The sequence below is a fragment of the Entelurus aequoreus genome, linkage group LG01, assembly GCF_033978785.1.
Source record: "Entelurus aequoreus isolate RoL-2023_Sb linkage group LG01, RoL_Eaeq_v1.1, whole genome shotgun sequence".
NCBI classification, from domain to species: Eukaryota; Metazoa; Chordata; class Actinopteri; order Syngnathiformes; family Syngnathidae; genus Entelurus; species Entelurus aequoreus.
The window spans coordinates 77,435,437-77,460,382 of record NC_084731.1 but is presented as its reverse complement, the minus strand read 5'-3'; the positions used below and the strand labels follow the sequence as shown (position 1 = coordinate 77,460,382).

The 24,946-nt window shown below is 39.4% G+C and overlaps 1 protein-coding gene across 9 annotated transcripts in view; it reads left to right on the top strand.

The window, feature by feature from the left end:
* LOC133657484 (R3H domain-containing protein 1-like) overlaps positions 1-24,946 on the top strand; it is a 96,329-nt gene that overhangs the window by 2,635 nt on the left and 68,748 nt on the right. For 2 of the 9 annotated variants that reach the window (XM_062058915.1, XM_062058923.1), the window contains exons 1-3: positions 14,163-14,550; positions 18,251-18,412; positions 23,936-24,127. In XM_062058915.1, the coding sequence (XP_061914899.1) occupies positions 23,975-24,127 (153 nt within the window). In that variant the 5' untranslated portion in view covers positions 14,163-14,550; positions 18,251-18,412; positions 23,936-23,974. Of the gene's footprint in view, positions 1-14,162; positions 14,551-18,250; positions 18,413-23,935; positions 24,128-24,946 lie in introns of those variants that run through there. The other 7 variants (XM_062058908.1, XM_062058862.1, XR_009827276.1 and 4 more) reach the window with 4 other exon arrangements.

The following is a 24,946-nucleotide window of genomic DNA, read 5'->3' as shown; positions in this document are numbered from 1 at the left end:
CTTTTGGTTATAGTAGTTGGACCGGATTTGCAAGTAGCGCTATTATTGTGAAGCTGGAAGTATGTGATTAGTATGAGAGGCGTCTTGTAATGTTTTGATGATGTGAATGTCTCCGGTAAAAAATGACTAGACTTACTGCTTCCTGTCTTTCTTCTCTGTTGAGCTTTTATTCCGTTTTACTAAAGCAGTTAGTGTAACAATCTACATTTTATATTATCAATGCATTCAACCGTAATCCAAACATGGAAGTAAAGCTCCACCCCTATGCAAGCGGCAAAGCACGGCAGCACGCATTTGCTCCAATGATGTCTCACGACGATCGAACTTGCCCTGGCTTTGGATCTGAGATTTCCATAATATACCCTTTTTTTGTGCATTTTCGAGCTTGTGGGTCAACAGTAATTAGCTGCAATTCCATTGCAGTTTTTCGCAACATAAAAGCGATATCTGAGCCGAGGATGTCGTTGTGGCTTGTGCAGCCTTTTGAGTTACTTCTAAAATTTAGACAATGTACATTTTGCGTCATGAGCCGCAATCCTCGTAAATTCTCAGAGTGACAGCAGCCAAGGCAGAACGAACAGATGGCTGAAAAGTCGATCGGCAATGAGTTTGAAAAGTGCTCTATCAGTCACGCTGGCATCCATTGGCCTAGTCTGTACAGACTGTTGTGAAGCGTTTGTCATTTGAACCAATCTATTGATATTTTACAGCCTATTTTTAATTTGCACGTTAATAAAAAATACGGGACAAAGTTTGTCCCTTGACAGCGCAATACGGTACACATACTTTTGTTTCCAGATACGGGACAATTCTGTTTTTCAAGGGACGGTTGGCAACCCTAATTTGGAACCACCACTAAAAACATGGATAACTATGCATGTTTTTTAGTAATTATTATTATTTATTTTTTCAAAAGAATGATTAGTTTTTCTTACATATTTTTATTGAATCAAATGTGTGCATATAAATGTACATTTTGTGAATCTTTTTGATACGCCGAGTTCACCCAGTAGTAGTTTGATGTAGATTTGGGACCGGGAGGATTAAGAATACTTACAATGGCAAGTTTAGAGGCTTTTACTGACACATTACACTTCTGTTGACATGATTACATGTTTGGAAAGCGGCAAAACACAAAAAATAAAAGGGGCCCTACAATGCAAAACCAACTTTTTTTACCTATTGGTACATGTTTTTGTGTTTGAAATCAAATTGTGGAGATATTTATAAAACAATCTTGCCTTCCTTCATACTTCTTCCAAACGAGCCTTTTGGAATTGTTTCTGCCTTGTGATGTCAGCAGAGATCTTATATCTGGTAGTAATTTACCCAAAGTGCTTTGTACGAGTCCGCTATTGTAGTCCGCGCTGTAGTCAATAAGCTCCCTTTTTTTCTATCCTCTTGTTGTGGGGCAGACTGACTCGTACATGCACATGCATCCTTCGCTGTTCTATTCATCCATCTTCTTCCGTTTATCCGAGGTTGAGTCGTGAGCCTCTCCCCCAGCCACTTTGTCAAGCTCCTCCCGGGGATCCCGACCCGTTCCCAGGGTAGCTGGTCCTGTCCGCTCAGTTTTTATATTTCATTTTTTGTCTTTCAAAATAAAATTTAATCTATCCAATCTTTTTTTGTTGATTTAGTTTCCATCATTAAGAGAAAATTCCATGACCAAAACATACACTAGCCAGCTTATCTGTAGGCTCAATGTTTTATTTAATAGATACAGTATGATAGGATAGACTTTATTCATTCCACGAAGGGGAAATAATGTGGTTGCAGATTCAAAAAGTCCACAAAAAATAAGTTGAAAACAAGAGAGAAACACAAAAAAATTGTGTTTGTCCACACACGTTGCAATTGTATGTGTGAAATATGTATTTATTGCAAGAAATTTTATTTTTCGTTGTTTTAATTTTGTAGTTGTATGTAGAAATGGTGCAGCTGAAGTTGCAGGTATGGTAAATTTCAAAAACTTCATAGGTAATTGTGTATTGATGTAGTCCTTGTTTAGAACATTTAAGTGAAAAAATGGCCTTTATTGATTTTCTAGTGTTGGTTTGAAATGGAAAAGCAAACGATCGAATGATACACAGATTCCAACATCAGTGATCATTGAATTTTTCAGTATTATGGTTTTCAAAAATTGCACAGTTTTGCCTAATATATGATACATTCATTAATTACCGGTATGTTGTTTTTCATGTGGGGCAGCACGTTGGAACAGGGGTTAGTGCACGTGCCTCACAATACGAAGGTCCTGAGTTCAATCCTGGGCTCGGGATCTTTCTGTGTGGAGTTTGCATGTTCTCCCCATGACTGTGTGGGTTCCCTCCGGGTACTCCGGCTTCCTCCCACCTTCAAAGACATGCACCTGGGGATAGACTGATTGGCAACACTTAATTGGCCCTGGTGTGTGAATGTTGTCTGTCTGTCTGTGTTGGCCCTGTGATGAGGTGGCGACTTGTCCAGGGTGTACCCCGCTTACCGCCCGAATGCAACTGAGATAGGCTCCAGCAACCCCGAAAGGGACAAGCAGTAGAAAATGGATGGATGGATGTTTTTCATGTTGGCTACTGTCTGCATAATTTCTGCCACTAACTGAGAAAGAATGGCAAAATGGCGTGTGCCCTTAATGAAAATGATTTACCAACACATTCTACCAATCAATTGTTTTCATTGCTGAAGTCATACAGTCTTTAAATTCAGTTAAATTCTGCTGTGAGTTTTTTTGGACTTGTTGAAAATGACTTGTTCTGCACCTTGCATAGAGTATGGTTTGGGAGCAAGGCGTGCACGTTTTTCAAAATAAGAGGTCTCCAATTTAGTCAAAGTGTCATCTGCAAGGGAGTCATACTTGGCTTGTTGATTGAGATAATTGTTGTAAACAGCCAAACCTTTATCTAGATTCGCTTGTCAGATAGCGTAATTAATACTGCCAATGCCTCATTCAGCTCGTCTAATCAGCGGCCCATACACGCAATAATTGTGATGCATTTACACAGGCAATTATTGTCTCACGGTCGAAATGTGCAGAGATTAAATTTACAGCATGCAAGGTGCCTCCGCGGATAACGATGAGCATATTAATACGGTTTTTCGCAAAGGAATCGGTTGGAATTAGGTTAGATGCACCATAATCGGCCGGGTTATAAGATTATCCCCTCGTGAAACATACTTTGGCGTTCACCATTATCAATATTATGTGCACCATCTAATATGAAGAATTGTTTGCTCACTATATGCTTAAAGTGCTCATTATAGTTTAAATTATAATTATGTAATAGCTTAATTAAATGTGCACACAGTAGGTATGAAATGTTCCTATTACGGTGGTTGTGACCAAAAACATGTGGGTGCTGTGATCTGTGTGGCGGCAAACAGCGAATATTTTTTAAATTTTTTATTAATGCACACATGTTAAAACTGCAATTTCAATGTTGATGTGAATTATAACAATTTATACCGATCGACCATGAGTGATATCCGGCCGATAGCGATACAGATCACATGTAATAACAGTAAATTTTTCAGTTTATTCATTGAATGCTATTGATAGTTTAACAATATCAGCACAATATTTGGTTGAATTAAACAGTCATTGGTAAACAAAATTTAAAAAAAAATCTATTATGCATTGAAATCCTTTTCGCTCTCAAAGTCTTCCTGTGTCTAATGAATTATTCCCTGAATTTGTAAATGTTAACAAAAATTTTTTTTAATGAAATACAAAATATCAACCTAATCACTCTAGTATCGATTATTTAGTTATATTTACCTTGGTGTCGACACCACAAATTTATGGATCGATCCGCTTTTCTTACTTGCTGTACACTTCTGGCGTTGACAATGTTGACACAACAGTTACCAGCTTTTAAATGATCCTTTCTTAATAATCTACTTGTCAATTTCCTGTTAATAACTGCTTACTTTTGCTGTAATGTGCTTCCATCTACACTTCTTATACTTTAATAAGCAGGTATTTCTTGGTGTTAGTGTTGTTTCTAGCATGCCTGTTCCTGCTTTCTCTTAGTGTGTAACATGTTTAGCACCATTCTAATACTTGACAATGATATTTAAGATACCAAGAAAATGCGTTTATTTGCTGTAATGGAAGTGATTATTTTTAACTTAAGAGAGTGTGCCTACACTGTGTATGGACATACACACTTAGCTTCTAGCTAGTCAACTGGGGGAATAAATACAATATCAGCCAAAATTGACCGATACTGATCGGTGGCACATCCCTAGTTTTATAGTGTTTTTAATGACAACTGCAAAACGAGCCTAGCGTATTTGGTTGATGTGACATCATGTGGGTTCGCTTCCTGTTGCAGGCACCTTTCGTACCATAGTCCTCAGAGTATAGATCGATCACTCTAGTTTAAGAGAGCACAGGCCGTGAGTTGAAGGTGCACAATTGAATAGCATTTAAAGAAATATTGAGTGAATCAGTTTGAATCAGGAATCATGTTGAATCAAGAACCAATTCTACAAAACCCAAAACCAGTGAAGTTGGCACATTGTGTAATTCTTAAATAAAAACAGAATACAATCAATCAATCAATCAATCAATGTTTATTTATATAGCCCTAAATCACAAGTGTCTCAAAGGGCTGTACAAGCCACAACGATATCCTCGGTACAGAGCCCACATACGGGCAAGGAAAACTCACCCCAATGGGACGTCAATGTGAATGACTATGAGAAACCTTGGAGAAGACCGCATATGTCTAGGGGAGACCGAAAGCAATGGGTGTCTGACATAATATTGTGAAAGTCCAACACATCAGCGAAAGTCCAGTCTATGGTGGGGCCAGCAATTCTTGATGGGCTGATTTGATTTACAAAACCCAAAACCAGTGAAGTTGGCACGTTGTGTAATTAGTAAATAAAATCAGAATACAATGATTTGCAAATACTTTTCAACCGATATTCAATTGAATAGACTGCAAAGACAAGATACTTAACGTTCAAACTGGAAAACTTTATTTTTTGCAATTAGCAGCTCATTTGGATTTTGATGCCTGCAACAATGATTTTCTAATCCTTTTCAACTTATATTCAATTGAATAGACTGCAAGACAAGATATTTAATGTTCGAACTGAAGAACTAATTTTTTTTTTGCAAATAATCATTACCTTAGAATTTAATGGCAGCAACACATTGCAAAAAAGTTGGCACTTGGGCATTTTTACCACTGTGTTTTACCACTGTGTTACATGGCCTTTCCTTTTAACAACGTTTAGGAACTGAGGAGACCAATTTTTGAAGCTTTTCAGGTGGAATTCTTTCCCATTCTTGCTTGATGTACAGCTTAAGTTGTTCAACAATCCGGGATCTCCGTTGTGGTATTTTAGGCTTTATATTACGTCACACATTTTCACTGGGAGACAGGTCTGGACTACAGGCAGGCCAGTCTAGTAACCGCACTCTTTTACTATAAAGCCACGCTGCTGTAACACGTGGCTTGGCTTTGTCTTGCTGAAATAAGCAGGGGCGTCCATGATAACGTTGCTTGGATGGCAACATACTGTATGTTGCTCCAAAACTTGTATGTACATTCCAGCATTAATGGGGCCTTCACAGATGTGTAAGTTACCCATGCTTTGGGCACTAATACACCCCCATACCATCACAGATGCTGGCTTTTCAACTTTGCACCTATAACAATCCGGATGGTTCTTTTCCCCTTTTGGTCCGGAGGACACAACGTCTACAGTTTCCAAAAACAGTTTGAAATGTGGACTCGTCAGACCACAGAACACTTTTTCACTTTGTATCAATCCATCTTAGATGAGCTCAGGCCCAGCGAAGCCGGCGGCGTTTCTGGGTGTTGTTAATAAATGGCTTTGGCTTTGCATTGTAGAGTTTTAACTTGCACTTACAAATGTAGCGACGAACTGTAGTTACTGACAGTGGTTTTCTAAAGTGTTCCTGAGTCCATGTGGCGATATCCTTTACACACTGATGTCGCTTTTTGATGCAGTACCGCCTGTGGGATCGAAGGTCAAGGGCGTTCAATGTTGGTTTTCAGTCTTGCTGCTTACGTGCAGTGATTTCTCCAGATTCCCTGAAACTTTTTGATGATATTACAGACCGTAGATGGTGAAATCCCTAAATTCCTTGCAATAGCTCGTTGAGAAATGATGTTCTTAAACTGTTGGACAATTTGCTCCCACGTTTGTTCACAAAGTGGTGACCCTCGCCCCAACCTTGTTTGTGAATGACTGAGCATTTTATAGAAGCTGCTTTTATACCCAAGCATGGCACCCACCTGTTCCCAATTAGCCTGTTCACCTGTGGGATGTTCCAAATAAGTGTTTGATGAGCACTCCTCAACTTTCTCAGTCTTCTTTGCCACTTGTGCCAGCTTTTTTGAAACATGTTGCAGGCATCAAAATCCAAATGAGCTGCTAAATGCAAAAAATAAAGTTTTCCAGTTTGAACGTTAAGTATCTTGTCTTTACAGTCTATTCAATTGAATATCGGTTGAAAAGTATTTGCAAATCATTGTATTCTGATTTTATTTACTATTTACACAACGTGCCAACTTCACTGGTTTTGGGTTTTGTAAATCAAATCAGCCCATCAAGAATTGGAATCCTATTAAATCGTGAGTTGTTGAAAGATTCACATACCGTATTTTTCGTAGTATAAGTCGCACCGGCCAAAAATGCATAATAAAGAAGGAAAAAAACATATAAGTCGCACTGGAGTATAAGTCGCATTTTTTGGGGAAATTTATTTGATAAAACCCAACACCAAGAATAGACATTTGAAAGGCAATTTAAAATAAATAAAGAATAGTGAACAACAGGCTGAATAAGTGTACGTTATATGACGCATAAATAACCAACTGAGAATGTGCCTGGTATGTTAACGTAACATATTATGGTAAGAGTCATTCAAATAACTATAACATATAGAACATGCTATACGTTTACCGAACAATCTGTCACTCCTAATCGCTAAATCGGATGAAATCTTATACGTCTAGTCTCTTACGTGAATGAGCTAAATAATATTATTTGATATTTTACGGTAATGTGTTAATAATTTCACACACAAGTCGCTCCCGAGTATAAGTCGCACCCCCGGCCAAACTATGAAAAAAACTGTGACTTATAGTCCGAAAAATACGGTAACTTGTGTTTATTCAGGGGGTAAAAAAAAGAAATTTTCGAATGAATCGCGATTCTTATTTGTAACGATACTTATTGGATTAATTTTTTTTAAACTGTCCTGTCTAGCCACTCAGGCAAATCATATTGTTGATGTAGATCAGGGGTCACCAACCTTTTTGAATCCAAGAGCTACTTCTTGGGTACTGATTAATGCGAAGGGCTACCAGTTTGATACACACTTAAATAAATTGCCAGAAATAGCCAATTTGCTCAATTTACCTTTAACTTTATGTTATTATTAATAATTAATTATATTTACACTTAATTGAACGGTTTAAAAGAGGAGAAAACACGAAAAAAAATGACAATTAAATTTTGAAACATAGTTTATCTTCAATTTCGACTCTTTAAAATTCAAAATTCAACCGAAAAAAAGAAGAGAAAAACTAGCTAATTCGAATCTTTTTGAAAAAATTAAAAAAATAATTTATGGAACATTAGTAGTTTTTCCTGATTAAGATTAATTTTAGAATTTTGATGACATGTTTTAAATAGGTTAAAATCCAATCTACACTTTGTTAGAATATATAACAAATTGGACCAAGCTATATTCCTAACAAAGACAAATCATTATTTCTTCAAGATTTTCCAGAACAAAAATTTTAAAAGAAATTCAAAAGACTTTGAAATAAGATTTAAATTTGGATTCTACAGATTTTTCAAATTTGCCAGAATAATTTTTTTGAATTTTAATCATAATAAGTTTGAAGAAATATTTCACAAATATTCTTCGTCGAAAAAACAGAAGCTAAAATGAATAATTAAATAAAAATTAATTTATTATTCTTTACAATAAAAAAAATAAATTTACTTGAACATTGATTTAAATTGTCAGGAAAGAAGAGGAAGGAATTTAAAAGGTATATGTGTTTAAAAATCCTAAAATCATTTTTAAGGTAGTATTTTTTCTCTAAAATTGTCTTTCTGAAAGTTATAAGAAGCAAAGTAAAAAAATTAATGAATTTATTTAAACAAGTGAAGACCAAGTCTTTAAAAATATTTTCTTGGATTTTCAAATTGTATTTGAGTTTTGTCTCTCTTAGAATTAAAAATGTCGAGCAAAGCGAGACCAGCTTGCTAGTAAATAAATACAATTTAAAAAATAGAGGCAGCTCACTGGTAAGTGCTGCTATTTGAGCTATTTTTAGAACAGGCCAGCGGGCTACTCATCTGGTCCTTACGGGCTACCTGGTGCCCGCGGGCACCGCGTTGGTGACCCCTGATGTAGATGATCTATATCTGCTGTACAGATTTACTTTAGAAAAGAGAAGTGTGGGATACTTCTCTTGTTGCCTTATTTGTATTTGACTTTATTAAATATTTGGGTAGAATTTTATGAAATAAAACCGGTTTTCTTTTAAAGGCCTACTGAAACCCACTACTACCGACCACGCAGTCTGATAGTTTATATATTAATGATGAAATCTTAACATTGCAACACATGCCAATACGGCCGGGTTAACTTATAAAGTGCAATTTTAAATTTCCCGCTAAACTTCCGGTTGAAAACGTCTATGTATGATGACGTATGCGCGTGACGTCAAACGTTGAAACGGAAGTATTCGGACGCCTTTGAATCCAATACAAAAAGCTCTGTTTTCATCTCAAAATTCCACAGTATTCTGGACATCTGTGTTGGTGAATCTTTTGCAATTTGTTTAATGAACAATGAAGACTGCAAAGAAGAAAGTTGTAGGTGGGATCGGTGTATTAGCGGCTGGCTGCAGCAACACAAACAGGAGGACTTTGAGGTGGATAGCAGACGCGCTATCCGACGCTAGCCGCCGACCGCATTGGTGATCAGGTGAAGTCCTTCGTCGCACCGTTGATTGCTTGAATGCAGGTGAGCACGGGTGGTGATGAGCAGATGAGAGCTGGCGTAGGTGGATAGCTAATGTTTTTAGCATAGCTCTGTGAGGTCCCGTTGCTAAGTTAGCTTCAATGGCGTCGTTAGTAACAGCATTGTTAACCTTCGCCAGGCTGGAAAGCATTAACCGTGTATTTATGGTTTAATAGTATTGTTGATTTTCTGTCTATCCTTCCAGTCAGGGGTTTATTTCTTTTGTTTCTATATGCAGTTAAGCCCAATGCTATCACGTTAGCTCCGTAGCTAAAGTGTTTCGCCGATGTATTGTCGTGGAGATAAAAGTCACTGTGAATGTCCATTTCGCTTTCTCGACTCTCATTTTCAAGAGGATATAGTATCCGAGGTGGTTTAAAATACAAATCCGTGATCCACAATAGAAAAAGGAGAGAGTGTGGAATCCAATGAGCCAGCTTGTACCTAAGTTATGGTCAGAGCGAAAAAAGATGCGTCCTGCACTGCACTCTAGTCCTTCACTCTCACGTTTCCTCATCCACAAATCTTTCATCCTCGCTCAAATTAATGGGGTAATCGTCGCTTTCTCGGTCCGAATCGCTCTCGCTGCATTGAAAACAATGGGGAAATGTGAGGAGCCTTTCAACCTTTGACGTCATGCTACTTCCGGTACAGGCAAGGCTTTTTTTTATCAGTGACCAAAAGTTGCGAACTTTATCGTCGATGTTCTCTACTAAATACTTTCAGCAAAATTATGGCAATATCGCGAAATGATCAAGTATGACACACAGAATGGATCTGCTATCCCCGTTTAAATAAAAAAAATTCATTTCAGTAGGCCTTTAAGTAATACAGCAATTTATCACAGCTGTTTATCTTTTATGAACGAATGTAGTTAATCATACAACTAGCACCCAATGTTATTAAAAAAAAGTATGGATTTTGTGTGTTGGCCCTGTGATGAAGTGGCGACTTGTCCAGGGTGTACCCCGCCTTCCGCCCGAATGCAGCTAAGATAGGCTCCAGCACCCCCCGCGACCCCCAAAAAAAGGGACAAGCGGTAGAAAATGGATGCATTTTGAATCGGGAATTGTTTTGAATCGATTCTGAATCGAATCGTTACTGAATTGTGTGGTGCCCAAAGATTCACATCCCTAGTGTTTATACAAGTTTAGTTTGGGGGTATGTTGTTTCTTTTATTGTCTCTTGTATTTATGTTAGCATGTAATCTAACTAACCAGTCATTAGTGTACTAGCTTATTTCTCTGGTAAATTAACTGTTGAGTATCACCGGTCTGTGAGTTTATCAAAGTGCAGTTGATAATCACGGTTTTACCATAATTTTGATTTAAGTTTTACGACGGTTTATCATTAATACTGTTCATTTTATATACCGTTTATCGTATTAATGATAAACTGCTTTGGAGGTACACCTGGGCTGATAACACATTTTGCTCAACGATATATTGTTCAACAAATTATTGCCGTTAACAATATTATTGTCAGCATTATTTTGAGACTGAATAAATACTAATGTACTCATAAAATAAAATATTGCAAGTATTTTTTTTTTTTAAGCAACCTTTTTTTAACCATTATAGTTGAAAATTCAGGAATGTCTAATTATTCTAAACAAGTAAACAAACCTAAAAATGAAATAGACTCAATATCCATCCATCCATTCTCGGTCTGGAAAAATTACGCTTGATTGTATATTAAAAATCTTGAATTGCAGTTTTTTTTCCCGCAGTTGGAAAAACGGTCTGTTTTGTTGTTTTTTTGGGGGGGGAGGAGCTGTGTTGCTGTCACTTTTCAAAAATGCGGTCTTGTTGCTCACTTGTTAAAAGCAGTATTCTCACACCGGACATTTGGTTTTTCAATCCTTTTTTTTTTTCTCCTAATTTTTGTTACCGCCTGGTTCTTCTTACGAACCGAGTCATGCTCTATTGCGGGGGTCAGCAACCTGTGGCTCTCAAGCTGCATGCGGCTCTTTATTGCCGCCCTATTGGCTCCATGGAGCATTTTTATAATGAAAATGGAAAAAGATGGGGGGGAAATAATTGTTTTGTTTTAGTATGTTTTTTGAGCACAAACATGACACAGACCTCCCCAGTGATTAGAAAGCCCACTGTTTAATATGTTTGTGTGTATGCTTCACTGATGAGAGTATTTTGGTGAACATCGTTTTGGACCTACTAATTTCGGCGGTTCTTGAACACACCATAGTGTGGACTGTGACGCAACAGTTTGTTTACATGTCAAATCTTCCGCTCCTTCTTTCACATTTTGTCCACCAAACGTTTCGTACTGTGCGTGAATGCACATAGGTGCGCTTTGTTGTTGTTGACTTGTTTGAGTGCTAATCAGGCATATTTGGTCAGTGCATGACTGCAAGTTAATCAATGCTAACATGCTATTTAGGCTAGCTGTATGTACATATTGCATCATTATACCTCATTTGTAGGTACATTTGAGCTCATTTAATATCCTTTACTTTTAGCCTCTTTGTATATAATTTAGTTTTGCATGACACATTATCTGTATGTAATATTGGCTGCATTTCATATTGTTGTGTGCCATGTTGTTCCAGACCACAGCAAACATTACCTAGCTTGCCAAAGATTGGAATAAAACCATTAAAAGAAGACAGTCTGCCTTGGACACACACATTTATACCTTTGGCTAATAAAAAACAGTAATTTAGAGTTATCTCACCTTCTGAGTAGCCTCTGATTTACTAATGGTTTCTAATGTTGTAAAAATGTGTAGATTAAATATTACATTTGAGCATTTCTGTCAAAGATTTGCTTCAGCCTGTGACAGTCATTTTGATAGTAGGCTATTGTAGCTAATATAGACACTTACGTAATGTGTTGCCTTCATTATAAGACTTTTATACGGCTTTTTAAATTATTCGCGGCTCCAGATAGATTAGTTTTTTGTATTTTTGGTCTTTCAACGTTTTGGGTTGCCGACCCCTGCTCTAGTGGGTCAACTCTCTCTGTCCGTAAATCACCATGTGCAAGCTTCAACAGCATTCACTCTTTTCGTTGCTTTAAGCAGCTGCGCGCGTTTGTACCATAAAAAGAAGTGGGTGAATTGTCTTGTCCTCATTAAGTGTCTTTGACTCTTTGTGCAGTGCAGTGGAGCCGCTGTTAGCATGTAGCAGGTAACATGGGCAGAATGATCACTAAACAAACGCCACCGCACCAGTGTGGGAATATTTCAGTTCAAACCTTTGGAACAAGATGAGCTCGTGAACGGCGACAAGCCAGTTTGCCGAAAGTATGCGAATACAACAAACCTGCACGCCCACTTGAAACACAACCACCCGACAGTCCGCACTCACTTTGCGTTTGGTGAACAGGCCAGGTCAGTGTAAACAAAACCGTGCAAAATGGTGTGTGCTCACAGAAAGTGTGGTAAAATAACATTGTTATAAAACTAGCATTTTTTTTTTTTGTGCTGTCATGTTTTGTCATGTCGGAGTTCTTCACTCGGAATCTTACAAACTTAATTTTACTGTTAATACCTCTGTTTGAACTGTAGTGTTTATGTTGTTTTAGCACTTTTAAGAAGGTCCTGACTTGATTGTCAGTTAAATAATGTACAACTCTACCTCTGCCTACATGTTCAATACTGAAGTGCAACTTTGTCAATACTTTATTCAGGTATTTTATCTATTGTTATTGTGTATATTTGAGCCCCCATCCCCTTAAGATATTGTATTGCTTTTGGTTGTAATTTTTATTCAAGTGCAAAATTTTGCTAACAAAGTATATTTAATTTTAATTTATTATTTAACTTGGAGAATTATAAGTTTTCAATCCCACTACAATGTTAAAATACACGAGAAATACAAGTTTATTGCATGTGAAAGGATATACACGCATTAGTATTGTGTGTTGTCATTACATCAATGGTTAATTTGGTCATATAAAAATAATGGCAATACTATTGTTTATCGTAATGATTTGCAGATCCATATATCGTCAAGCAAAATTTGTTATCGGCCCAGGCCTACCGTTCATTTATTTTTACCGTTGAATAATCCCGCTGGGGTGCAGAAGGCGATGTGTGAACAAGAGTGAACCCTCTAGTACGGCCATAGCAATTTATCAATGATGGCGAAGTTATTGAGGTCATTTTCATTCTATTAATTGATTTATTGACTATCAGCTTATGCCATTTGGAAGGGATGATATGGTCCAGTATTGGGGTTGAAGAGGTGTCGCAGCTGTCAACAAGATTAAATAAATAATTCAGCTCCTTCCAGGGGGAAATCTCCCTTTCCTGTATTATCTCGTACAGGCTATTAAATAATGCAGCTACCAATCCATAAAGTGTTTGTTTAATCGGCGACCTTTTCATAAGAAAAAGGAGGCACAATAATAAATTTGCCAGAGACGAGCGGCGCCGTGGAAGGATCGCATCGGCTGTCGCAGCCCGATGCTAGTTGCTAAGTGACAGCAGGAACTTTCCGCCCACAGCGTTTGCTGTTAAAAGTGTCAGTGATGGCGAAAAAAAAACAATCACATAATAGCAGTCTAGGCTTTAGGCCGCAGATCTTGGCGACATTGCGATGAAAGCGCTTTGTGTGTATGTTCGTGCCCTCTCACCTCCACGTCCCATCATCTTGCGTGTACAAAAGAGGTGCGATATTGGGTATTTTAATGACATTTTTAACACTGGTTAATTGTTTCCAGCAGATCCATTTCTAGTTTGCCTCAAGTGGATTGCTGTCTTGAACAAGGTGTCCTTTCAGTGTGTTCAGGTTGCGAGTCAAGTAGGATTAGCCGTAGCCTCGTCGACTTGTGCGAGACGCAGGGTGCCAGCTTTATTGGGACGCCAGCCCAGTGAACAGCTCGGCCTCTCCGCAGCCAGCGCCTCCCCATCGACTCTCCACCTGGTGTTTGAGCACCTAGTACGCGGCGGCCCGCGCCGCCGATGTCCGCCGTCCTCCCTTTTCCATGGTCCTCCGCTCCCTTTCAACGCAGGTTGGCCTCCCCTCGCTCTCTCTACCGCCTCCTCATCATCTCAGTCTCAATCTATCCCTCCCATGTCCCCGCATGCCCTTTCCTCCTCCTCCCCGCCGCTCCCGCCTCCGTCCTAAAGCAGAGTAACTAATGAAGAGACCCATTTAGACTCAGACTTTGGTTCATACAGCCCTCCGTAGCGCCGGTCGGGCGGCCTGACTGGCTGCTCGGGCTCTGACATCACACAGTGGCCAGCTGTTGATTTGGCGCTGTCTCCAAGGCTGGCCGGCTTGATGGGTTGTGGCAGGTAGACTTGTGCTTGCGCAGCGTCGTCCCCTCCCTCTTTGCGAGAACCGTCACCCCCTCCCCTCTCCTCGTGCTCTCCTTTTTAGACCCCCCTCTTCCCACCTCGCACTCTCACTCTTCCGAGCGCGTGTGCAGGAGGCAGCAGCCAGAGGAGCGAGCTGGGAGGCGACTCCAGCCTCCTCTTCAGCAAATAGTGCCTCCTGTCCACCATGGAAACTAAAGAGCCGAGTAGCAGAAGGGATGGAGGGTAGAGCTGCCGGGCAGGTAGGTCCTGCAGCTTCCTGTCTCTTCATATTGTCCTGTGTGTGTTTTTAATGTCTCGCCTATTTTCTCTCTTTCGCTTTTAAAATCAACATCTTTCTTTTGTGCGCTACTTTTGTTGAAGTCAGCGCGATGTTTCTCTTCCCTGTGCCTCGCTTGTCATTAAAGGATAATTAAGGGAGATGACGGCGAGTAAGAGGCTTGGCCGAGCCTCGTTTTTTTCCAGCCGAGCGCAGGTGCAAATTGACTTTAATAACCGTGGCAGACTTTTTTTTTAGTTGCTCAGCCCTCTTGCATGTGACTTTTCCGGGGGGTTTTATTGTCTATCGTCCTAATTGCCCAGATTGATATTCCCCAAGAAGCTCCCCTCTGGGACGGGTAATGGATTACCTACACGCGCTGTTGCAAATTTAATTTATTAATGCCGGCTGCATGCGCTCGGTATCGCCATATGCGACCCGGAGGCAGAGCACGCCGCACAATTAGTGGCTCGTTTATGCTTCTCCACTTAATCTAATCGTCCGTTTGCTGGCGGTTCCTTTTATAGGCCATGTTGCCCTAAAATTAAGGGTAGCAGCGGATGAAAGTGCGATCATTTCATTGGCGTTTTGCACTAATGGCTTCCCGGCTCCCCTGTCAATGCTTCCTGGCTTTGCAATTAGAAGAAACAGCGAGAAAATGCTAGATTAGTTACTCGGCCGAGCGAAACGCAGGAATCAATTTTCCCAGTGCAAACCTGCATCAGCCCCCTAATTAGCCGTTCATGGGGTGTTTTATTTTATTAGCCAGCGTGCATGTCTCGTACCAAACGCAGACCCATGCTCGGCATGTCACGACGTGCGCATTGTTTTCTTTCCCGTCGTCAAAATGTCTCATTTTAGGGACTTGGTGTAGTTGTTACTCCAAATTGAAGAGCGATAGGTCGTCGCCCACATATCTTTGTTGTGTCAGTGCTTTTGTTCCACGCCGCCTGGTTGCTTGTTGAAACACAAGCTGTCTTCATAGCTGACATTTATCGTCGGTGATAAATGCGTTTTTTTTGGTTTTGTTTGTATTTTCACCCTCTCTCAACTCCTCGCCGTATCTCTCCACTTGAACCGCAGATAGTTGAACTTGGAGGGGTGGCACTGAGGGTCCTTCACCTCCCACTTGAGGTGGTTTTAGCCCAGGCAAGAGCCCCCGACCCACGCAGAACATAGCCGAGTTGTGGGAGGGAAAGGTGGGAAATTTGCGTGTGAAGAGGACAGAAAATAACTCGCGTGTGCCGGAATGCGCCGGCATCAAGCACGGGGACCCCTCACCTCGCCCGGCAAATTTCTCCACCCGCGCATGTCATCACTTGCAGCCTCTTATGTGGCTCACAGTGATGGGGATTTTTTTCATTAGCCTGCCATCCAACAAAATTGTCCGTAAGAGTCGTCCGCTAAGAGCCTGGAGTATTATTAACTCTGCTCAATAGACGACCATCCGCCTAACCTTGTACTTTCTTTTTTTTTTCTCTCTCTCTTCCCCAATAAAGCAGGAAATGAGGTCAGCCAAAAAAGATCATTGCTTGTTTAAATTAGATTGTATTCTGATGACAAAATGACCTATTCCCATGTTTACCGGATTCTAATTACTCTCTTATTGAAACACCTTCCATTTTGGCTCCGATGCGCTGTGTTGGAGTCTGCTCGTATGGCAGTTTTATGTGTCGGGATGAGGTGAGGTGACACAGAACGATGCCAGAGGGAGCCTCTTTAGGGTCGTTGCGGCGAGCCACTCCCAGTCATTGACGGCACGGCGCCCGAGGATGCACAAATGGTGCGTGCTGCAATTTCAACGGCGAGGAGCCAACGGGCTAATTCGTAGAGCACGCGCGCACAGGCTCGATGTGTGGTCGCGCCGAGACCGTCCGTGCACCGATGCTTTTGTGTGGTGACAGGTATCACGCGCCGATAAAGGCTGCAGCTTCATGCGTAGGAAGGTTGTAGATTTAGCAAGGATTCCACTTGACCCTTTTTCGGCTCGAAACAAAAGAGCGTGTAACGAGCAGCACAGCCAGGCCTGCTTGGCAAATTGGCACCGCTGGGTGCCAGCCTTGGCCCTGCGCCACCGATTTGAGATTAGCGAAAGCAGGAGGAGTAGGGGATACGATGAGAAATGGGTAAGCATGGAGTAATCTGGTGTTTATCAGAAACTATGAGCCGCCGCAGCAAGCTAACAAAAGCACTAATGTCCCATTTTGAAAGATATAGGATGATTGTATTTAAAGGTGCTGCACCTTTAAATACCTTTTTAAATAAAAACATTTTAAGAACACCAACAGTTGCTAAAATTATGTTACCAGTAGTGGTTTAAGACCTATGTGTCAAAGTTAAAGCCCGCGGGCCAGATATGAATTATCTATGGCCCCCGGGATGATATTTGATTAGTATTAGAGCCGGCCCGCAGGCCACAGCCGCCTGCTGCCGTTTTGCACGCACCAATACTCCATCAGTGTTGGCGCTAGGAATTTTCAAAATGGGGACCCCATTAAGTCATAAAAATGGGGTCCCACAGTAAATTTTTGGGGTCCCACTTTTTTGTAACCGTTTTAAAAACAAATGATAAAAGTATGCATTATCCTGTTATATCTCACATTCTATATTGTTTTGGAAAAAGGTTGTCATAAACGTTACTTAATTCTTTTTATTTTTTTTAAATACAAAAGAAAACGTTTTTATGCATATGTAAATTTATTCAGTTATAAACATTTATTCACTTTCTTCTTTACTTCATGGATCTAAACTTTACCGCTGCCAGTATTTTTTTCTATATTTTTATTGTAATATTTTTAGAATGTGTTTGTTCTATTTTTGGCCAAAGTAAGACAAAAAAAACAATCTGAAGTTGTCTTTATTTTTTAGTTTTAATGCCATGATTTTGATAGTCCGGCCCGCGTGTGCACATATTTTCCTGCTTGCGGCCCCTGAGCTAAAATGAGTTTGACACATTTTTCACAGTTAGAAGTATAAAAAGATGTGCCGCATGTGAAAAAATAAGATCTTCAAGAACAAAAGGAATCAAGTAGCAAATGTTAGGGTTGCTAATACATTCCTGTTTAACCAGTAAGTACATTTTAACAAGCTTTTCCAAACGCTGCATTCGTAGCATGACATTATCCTATTTGCTGTGGGGGCGTAGCTTACACGGTCAGACCAGGAAGAGGGCAAGAGAACGCCATCGCCCTCTAGGCAGCCACGGAAAACGGCACCTTTCATTAAAGGGAGTCGGGACCCTTCAACAGAATTACCCTATGCAAGATGGTGTTGTACAGTAACAATACCACATTTTACTGTACCTAAGTCACTTTCTTTTTTCTTGGAAACCCCAACTCGGGTCACCTTGTCGCTCAAAAAAGACTCCTCTAAAATCTAGCCAGGTGATTTGATATGCGTGTGCCACCAAACGAGGGTTCTGAGTGAAGAAATGCTCTCTTTCCCCGCTTCCCTCTGAATACCTAATGTTCCCGTTGCCTCCGCCGCATTCCTCTCTGCGCTCATCCATTATTTATGGCACACCGGCACGCATAGGCCCAAAAATACACGTCGTTGGCCACAAATATTTAAAATCTGCTGACTCTCTGAAGGTGCTGCCGCTCCCAACCCCTGACCTCTCCCAGCCCTAAAAAAAAACAAAAAAAACGCTGTAGCACTAACCTCTGTGCTTCCTTCCACGGCAGGTCAGCGAGGGTCATGTGGGTGTCGGAGGCCCCGGTTGCCGTGCAGAGCAGCTGAAGCAGACATGGAAAATAAGTGTCTGGCGGAATCGGTAGGCTTGGCCCTGTCAACTTCACCAGCCACCTCCTCCTTTGCCACTACCTTCTCAACTGGCTACGCACCAAGTATGTCTTCCCTTTCCAAGTTAGGGAACTGCTATGATTTTTTGAGAGAAAAAAATGTGTCTGAGGGGCCAATGTGTATGTGTGGATAAATTATATGTACACATTTAGCTGTAAAAATCTGCTGTACAGTATGTGTGTTTGGGTCCCTTTTTTTCAGGAACACTAATACCAAAAGTCACAATGTCCAATAGAGTTCTAAAAACTTTATGACGGACCACCCCAAAAAAACGGAATGGAATTTTACAGTTTTTTTTACTAAATGGGACACCCAAAATGTGCATTAAAATAAAGAAAGTGGGATTTACAATATTAACTATGAACAATAAAACAGTGAATATTAACAACATATGAACGCCGATCCTCTTCTACTTCTCAGACCAAGCAAAACACAACAAAAATGTAAAAAACAGCAAAATAACAATGCAAAGTGTAATAAACACCTACAATATGATATATTATCTTGTAAAAATGTGCTTCCACATCTGTTCCTGACACATGCGTTTTGTGCTGGCTGCTCTGAAAACAAACCCCGCCCACTCTGGTTTGTTTCTAGTCTGAGCTGCTGTGACGTAGATTACCGTAATAACTCGTATAACACCATTGAAACACTTTCTATAGTTCAAGACTTACGGTAATTTAAAAACAGCACTGCACATCATAATGGCGACAACAGTTTTGATGTTAAAGGTCTAGAAAAATTATGTAGAACGTCTTGCGGGCTGGATTGAAAATCTTAACGGGCCGCATGTGGTCCGGGGGCCGTATTTTGCCCAGGTCTGCCACACAGTATGACTGGGCGATATGGCTGAAAACTGTATCACAATATGTATTTTTATCAGTTGATATCGATAATTTTTGATATTTTTAATGACCCATCAAAAATAAGGACAAGTAGAGAAATAAATTAAATGTGAACATTTTTATTTAAAATGTAACCTTCCTCTGATTATAATCCCCTCAGCTATGAAGCCAGAAAGGAAATTAAATGTGAACACAAACATGGAAAACACTCAACGTAAACAAAATAGTAAAATCACATTGAACATTTAACAATAAGCTCTTAAAATGAAGGTGCAAAAATAAGGAATATGTAAGAAATGCTTAAAGTGTAACAAAGTAGCGCAAAGTGTGAAAATGTAAACAGAAACATGACAACTATTTTCTGCAGCCTTAGCGGCTAAGGTGGTATGGCATTACTGGTCATTTACAGACCATATTGGTCTGACTCCTGTCCCTTTTTAAAAAAATAAATAAAATAAAAACTTTTTTTTTTTTTTTAAGTGCCATACTGTCCAGGTGACTCATTTCTCCACAATTTCTTAATTTTTTACCTTCTCTCCTCACTCCATTCAAAGAACAAGATGTTGCAACCAAACGTAATAGTTGATACTGCTACCTGATTGGCTGTTAGCGTCACTCCCACTGATCAGTGATCACTTCCTGCGTTGCTCGGTTACCAGAGAGCGAGTGCCTTTGTTCATGCAACCAACCTTGCTCCGCAACTTCTGATTTCTTTCGACAAAGAAGAAAAAATATTTTCTGACATTTTATCGAATTAAATTTTTAAATATTGATTACATGTCTATTGCAATGTACTGTATATTGATATTGTTTAATCGCCCAGCCCTACCTCACAATGTAAACATGGCTTTTGGTCATGCGAGACTTCATTACTACCAAATGCCCTGCAAACACTCCGCTAGGGGAAAAAAACATTGATCTTGACACTGCAAACCTAAGTATTCACAAAAACAACACACCACTTCCTCATGACGGTTCCAGCATTCAAGTTCACCCAGAATTTTGAGCATCAAACATTGCAACTCAAGTAAGTCTTTATCATTTAATTTAATTTGTCACAGAAGTATTTAAATTACTAGTCTGTTCAACTTCAATGTCACAAAATGCCATTAAAATGAAAAATGTGTTTTTGTTTGACAAAAATGTGCACTTTTGAAATTTTTTAAGTCCCGATTTGGACACCTGTTAAGCACTGGCACCGCCTTTAAAGTACCAATTTGGTTTTAGTATCGGTTAAAATGTAAACACTACCCATCCCTAATCAGGATATAAGCTTCAGAGATTCATGGATGTGATGTCATATTTGGTACAGTTCGTCATATCCACCTTTGTTTGACACTTTCCTACTTCCATCTGTGCACAAACTATCGTCAAATCCCTATTTAAAAATTATAAATATGAATAAGTTTGATATTGAAGCAGGAAGTTATAGGTATTTGCTTGAGAAAAAAAAAATACAGTGCATCCCTACGTATTGCATATAAAACACATTTCGGTAACACTTTAGTATGGGGAACATATTCACCATTAATTAGTTGCTTATTAACATGCAAATTAGTAACATATTGGCTCTTAATTAGTCATTATTAAGTGCTTATTAATGCCTTATTCTGCATGGCCTTATTATACAACCACTAAGCCATTAACTAAGAGTCTTCCCTCAATAACCTCAGAATTATTGCTTATTAGTAACGCTAACCCTTATATGTTCCCCTAGTGTCCAAATAACTCTAAATTAAGTCTTTGTTACTTAGAATATGTTCCCCATACTAAAGTGTTGTCTACATTTTTATAGCAGCTGACTTGTATGATGAGACAGCATAGTTCATTGAAGTTTAGCTTAAAATGTTAGTAGGTGTGTAAAGAAAAGAAAAAAAAGATTTTCAGATTATTAGTGATTCCTATTTGTAACTATTCTCAATAGATTTAAAAAAAAAAAACAACAATTAATTGATTTTTGATTTTTTTTTTTTTTGTCTGTGCTGTCCAGCCACTCAAGTAAATCATCAGGTACATCATATTGTTGATTAAAGTGCCCATATTTGCTGTACAGATTTTACTTTATTATGTTTGGGAAACATTTTATAAAATAAAACCAGTTTCCTTTCAAGGCATATAGAAATGGATCAGAGCTGTTTATTTTATGGGGGAATGTATTTAATCATAGAACTGGCACCGAATGTTAATAAAGTGTAGATTTGGAATAAAGAATCGATTCTGAATTTAATCTTGTGGTGCCCAAAGATTCACAGTCCTACTCGTTACTCACATGTCTGACTGTGTCCCTTAATAAAGCACTAAGGATGAAGTGATGCTCAATAAAACAAAGCTAATCGATCTCTGAAACTTTTTAGAAAAGAAAGTCTGTCCCGGTGCAAAATTGTGTTTGGTGGAATGAAGGATGCAGTAAAGGACAGAATGCTGATCCACTGGCTCGTGGCAATATCTGTCCAGTAATGCAAATATTTCAACAACTCCGGAGATTTCACCCATCAAAATGTCAGTAAGAGACACTAAATATTCAAAGGAATGTGCAGCACTCTGGAGAATTAAGCTGTTTTCTCTCAGAATGTAAAAATAATGTAAAGCAGCAGCAGCAAGCCTTGCTTTTGTCAAACATCTGACAGGTCATTGAAATTCAGCATCGGACGCTGCACTTGCCAGCTGTGTTTTAGCAAGCCTCTCGGCCCGGCACAACATTTGCTCGACAGAAGAACACAGGGGGAGCAGGGGGCTGCGCCAGAAGTCAATTACTTTGACATGGAGGAATTGTCTGCCACTCGATGCTAAGCACCACCATTAGGTCGGAAACTGTAGAGGAATAGGGACGTTGCGATTGAGGTTTTATACTGCCAATACCGATCATCCATGAGTGAGATCGACCGATACGATCACATGTTAAATTTTATTTAGTTATAGTAAGCAAACACAGAATGGCAGTGTTCCAATATCAACACTGTTTAAACTATTTCCTTATTATTTTATATACAAAAATACACACACAAAAATAGATACCTTTTTTACAAGAATAATTTTTAAACCAGAATGAGCTTTTCTAACCTGTAACCTGTTTTGAAAAGAAATCGTTATTTTTTTTATCGAGTAATACATTATGATAATTGGGTTGAATCGATTCTGAATAGAGTTGTCAACCCAGAAATCCAAATCGGATGGAATTCTTAGGTGCCCAAAGATTTATAAAAAACTGCCGTACTGTTGAGGTTATTTCCTGTATCATCCACAACTTCTTTGCTCTCTGCAGCACTCTTTTGCTTTCTCTTCTCACTCCATACAAAGAATCAACAAGATGGCACAACCAAACTTGATAGTTGATACTGTTACCTGATTGTCTGCTATGGTGTCACTCCCAGGGTGATCATTTCCCGTGTTGCTAGGTTACCAGAGAGCGAATGCCTTTGTCTATGCAACCAACTTTGCTTCAAAACTTCCGGTTTCTTACAACAAAGAAATAAATTTATACACCAACGCATATACGATTTTCTATCGCGGTATATAGTGATATTATTTTATCTCCCAGCCCTACTACACAATAACTAATCTAAATGCAAAAACTACCATTCACTACTCATTTAAAGTCGTTTGGCTTTTGCCCTGAAAGTCGTCCTGTATCCAAGGACAATGAAGCAGTTTTTTCTATGGGAATTGTGGGCGACCGCCCAGGGCGCAATTTATGTGAGAGCCCTTGCCACTTCTTCTCGACTACAGTTAGTGGAGTGGGCGTCAACTTGCTGCTGAGAAGTTGTGTCAAGAGGTTGTACGTGTCACTCACTGTCCGAAGAAAAGGCAAGGGGCAGGGGACGTGCCGGCGGGAGATCGATTTGCGACTGCAGAGGTTGTGTGTGACTGAGTGAAAAACACAAAGGCGAGGGATAGACAAGCAAACAAACTGCTTCCAATAAATTGTATTTCCCTCATACATGTGATTTATTGGGTTATGTGAAATGGTGGTTTAAAAATTAGTATTAAAAAACACAAATCTGTGCGGACTGTTGGGCTAATGCATCATGTAAATGCAGGCACAGTTTTCTTTTTTTTTTCTCTGCCTGACTATGAACTCTAAGTTCATGAAGGACAAAAGTTTTTCCAAGCTGAATCTTATTAAAACTTACTTGAGTTCCACTATGTCACAGAAACCTCTCTCTGGACCTGCCATCATCATCATCAATCATATGCCGTATGATTGATGATCCCTCTGCCCCTAAAAGGATGAGCCTTCACAAAGCCGCACCTCAAAACTAGCCTACACCCGCCCCAGCAACCGTTACATTGTCTTGTTTTTCGTTATCAATAATTCTGGAATTAAAAGTTTAGCACAGTTTTGGTTTTTTCTTATGCTGATTGGAACAGGATGTGTTATGTGCGACCATGTTTGTTGAATTTTTGTGCTGGTTGATTTCTTTTTTTCTACATCATGACTAGGGAAGTTTGTTTGGATTGGGTCATATAAGTAATTGCTGTGCACACATTTACATTGATGTACAATTAATGGCCACTGACTTGAGTTGCCACCAGATGGTGGCAAAAATGTCACCTATAAGTCCACTGACTATTTGTGTAATATATGAAAACACCACGCCTGGCCAAATTGCTTATTGGACTAGTGCCGGCGGGCTGTAGTTTGGACACCCCTGGTTTAGCACCTTGTTTTTTTATATGTAAAATATATATAAACTGTTAAGATATTATTTGTATCTCTTTCAGGTGCTCTGTCTTCGCCAACATCTTCCTCAAAAATTTGCAATGAGAATGTCTGATAAAGCTGACACTGAAACAATGAAGGTTTCCGAGGCTGACGACACCGCGTCAAATCGAAAGGACAACGCCATTCAGTCCGAGGTGTCTGAGAAGGGCGACAAAGACGATCCTGGCAGCATCAATACAAAGGAACCCAAGGTAAATGTTTTTGTCTTCAATTGTATTTGAAAATCTATCAACCTTTTAAACACAAATACACACCCATGATATGTGCGCATTCTTAAGAATATCTTCATGGCTATACAAAATTAAAGGCCACAAAATCATGCATTTGACAGATTTCTCTGCATTGAGCACAAACTAAGGATGACATTCTAACCTGGCATCGTTTTTCTTATAAAAGTCTTTAAAATATCTCGAACTGTAAAAAACAAGACCCACACTTGATAATGTATTTCAGTTGCTGACTTGGCAATTAATTGTTTGTAGCAGACTTCCTCTGGGTCATTTGTCAATTTTCTATGTTGATAAAGCAAGTATGCCTAAAATAAAGCATTCAAAAAATAATGCTCAAAATGCAGTAGTATGCTACTGGATAGCATTAGCGACTTAACATGGCGATTTCAACACCTCTAAATTTGGTAATGAAAACTACACCCAAGATGTACGTTACCGTCAAACCGCTGGTGTGTAATAAGTACAGTACTTGCAGTATAAATACTTTGTAGGACTCAACAAAAGACAATATTGGCACAGTCAACCCAATGGCAAAGCCTACTTCCTAACTACGAAAACACACCTCGGACAAACTGAAATGAATGCATACTTGCAAATGAGACTTAGAAGTGTAAGAAAACTAAACATAATAACAACAAGACAACAAGATAGCACAGATACTAGTATCCGCTCACTGTTAAATGTTGAATGAAAAATATATATATTGAATTTTTGAACACATTAACATAAAAGAACCGAAAATCCAGATACTGGGAATCAGTACCATATCGGTCCAAATGT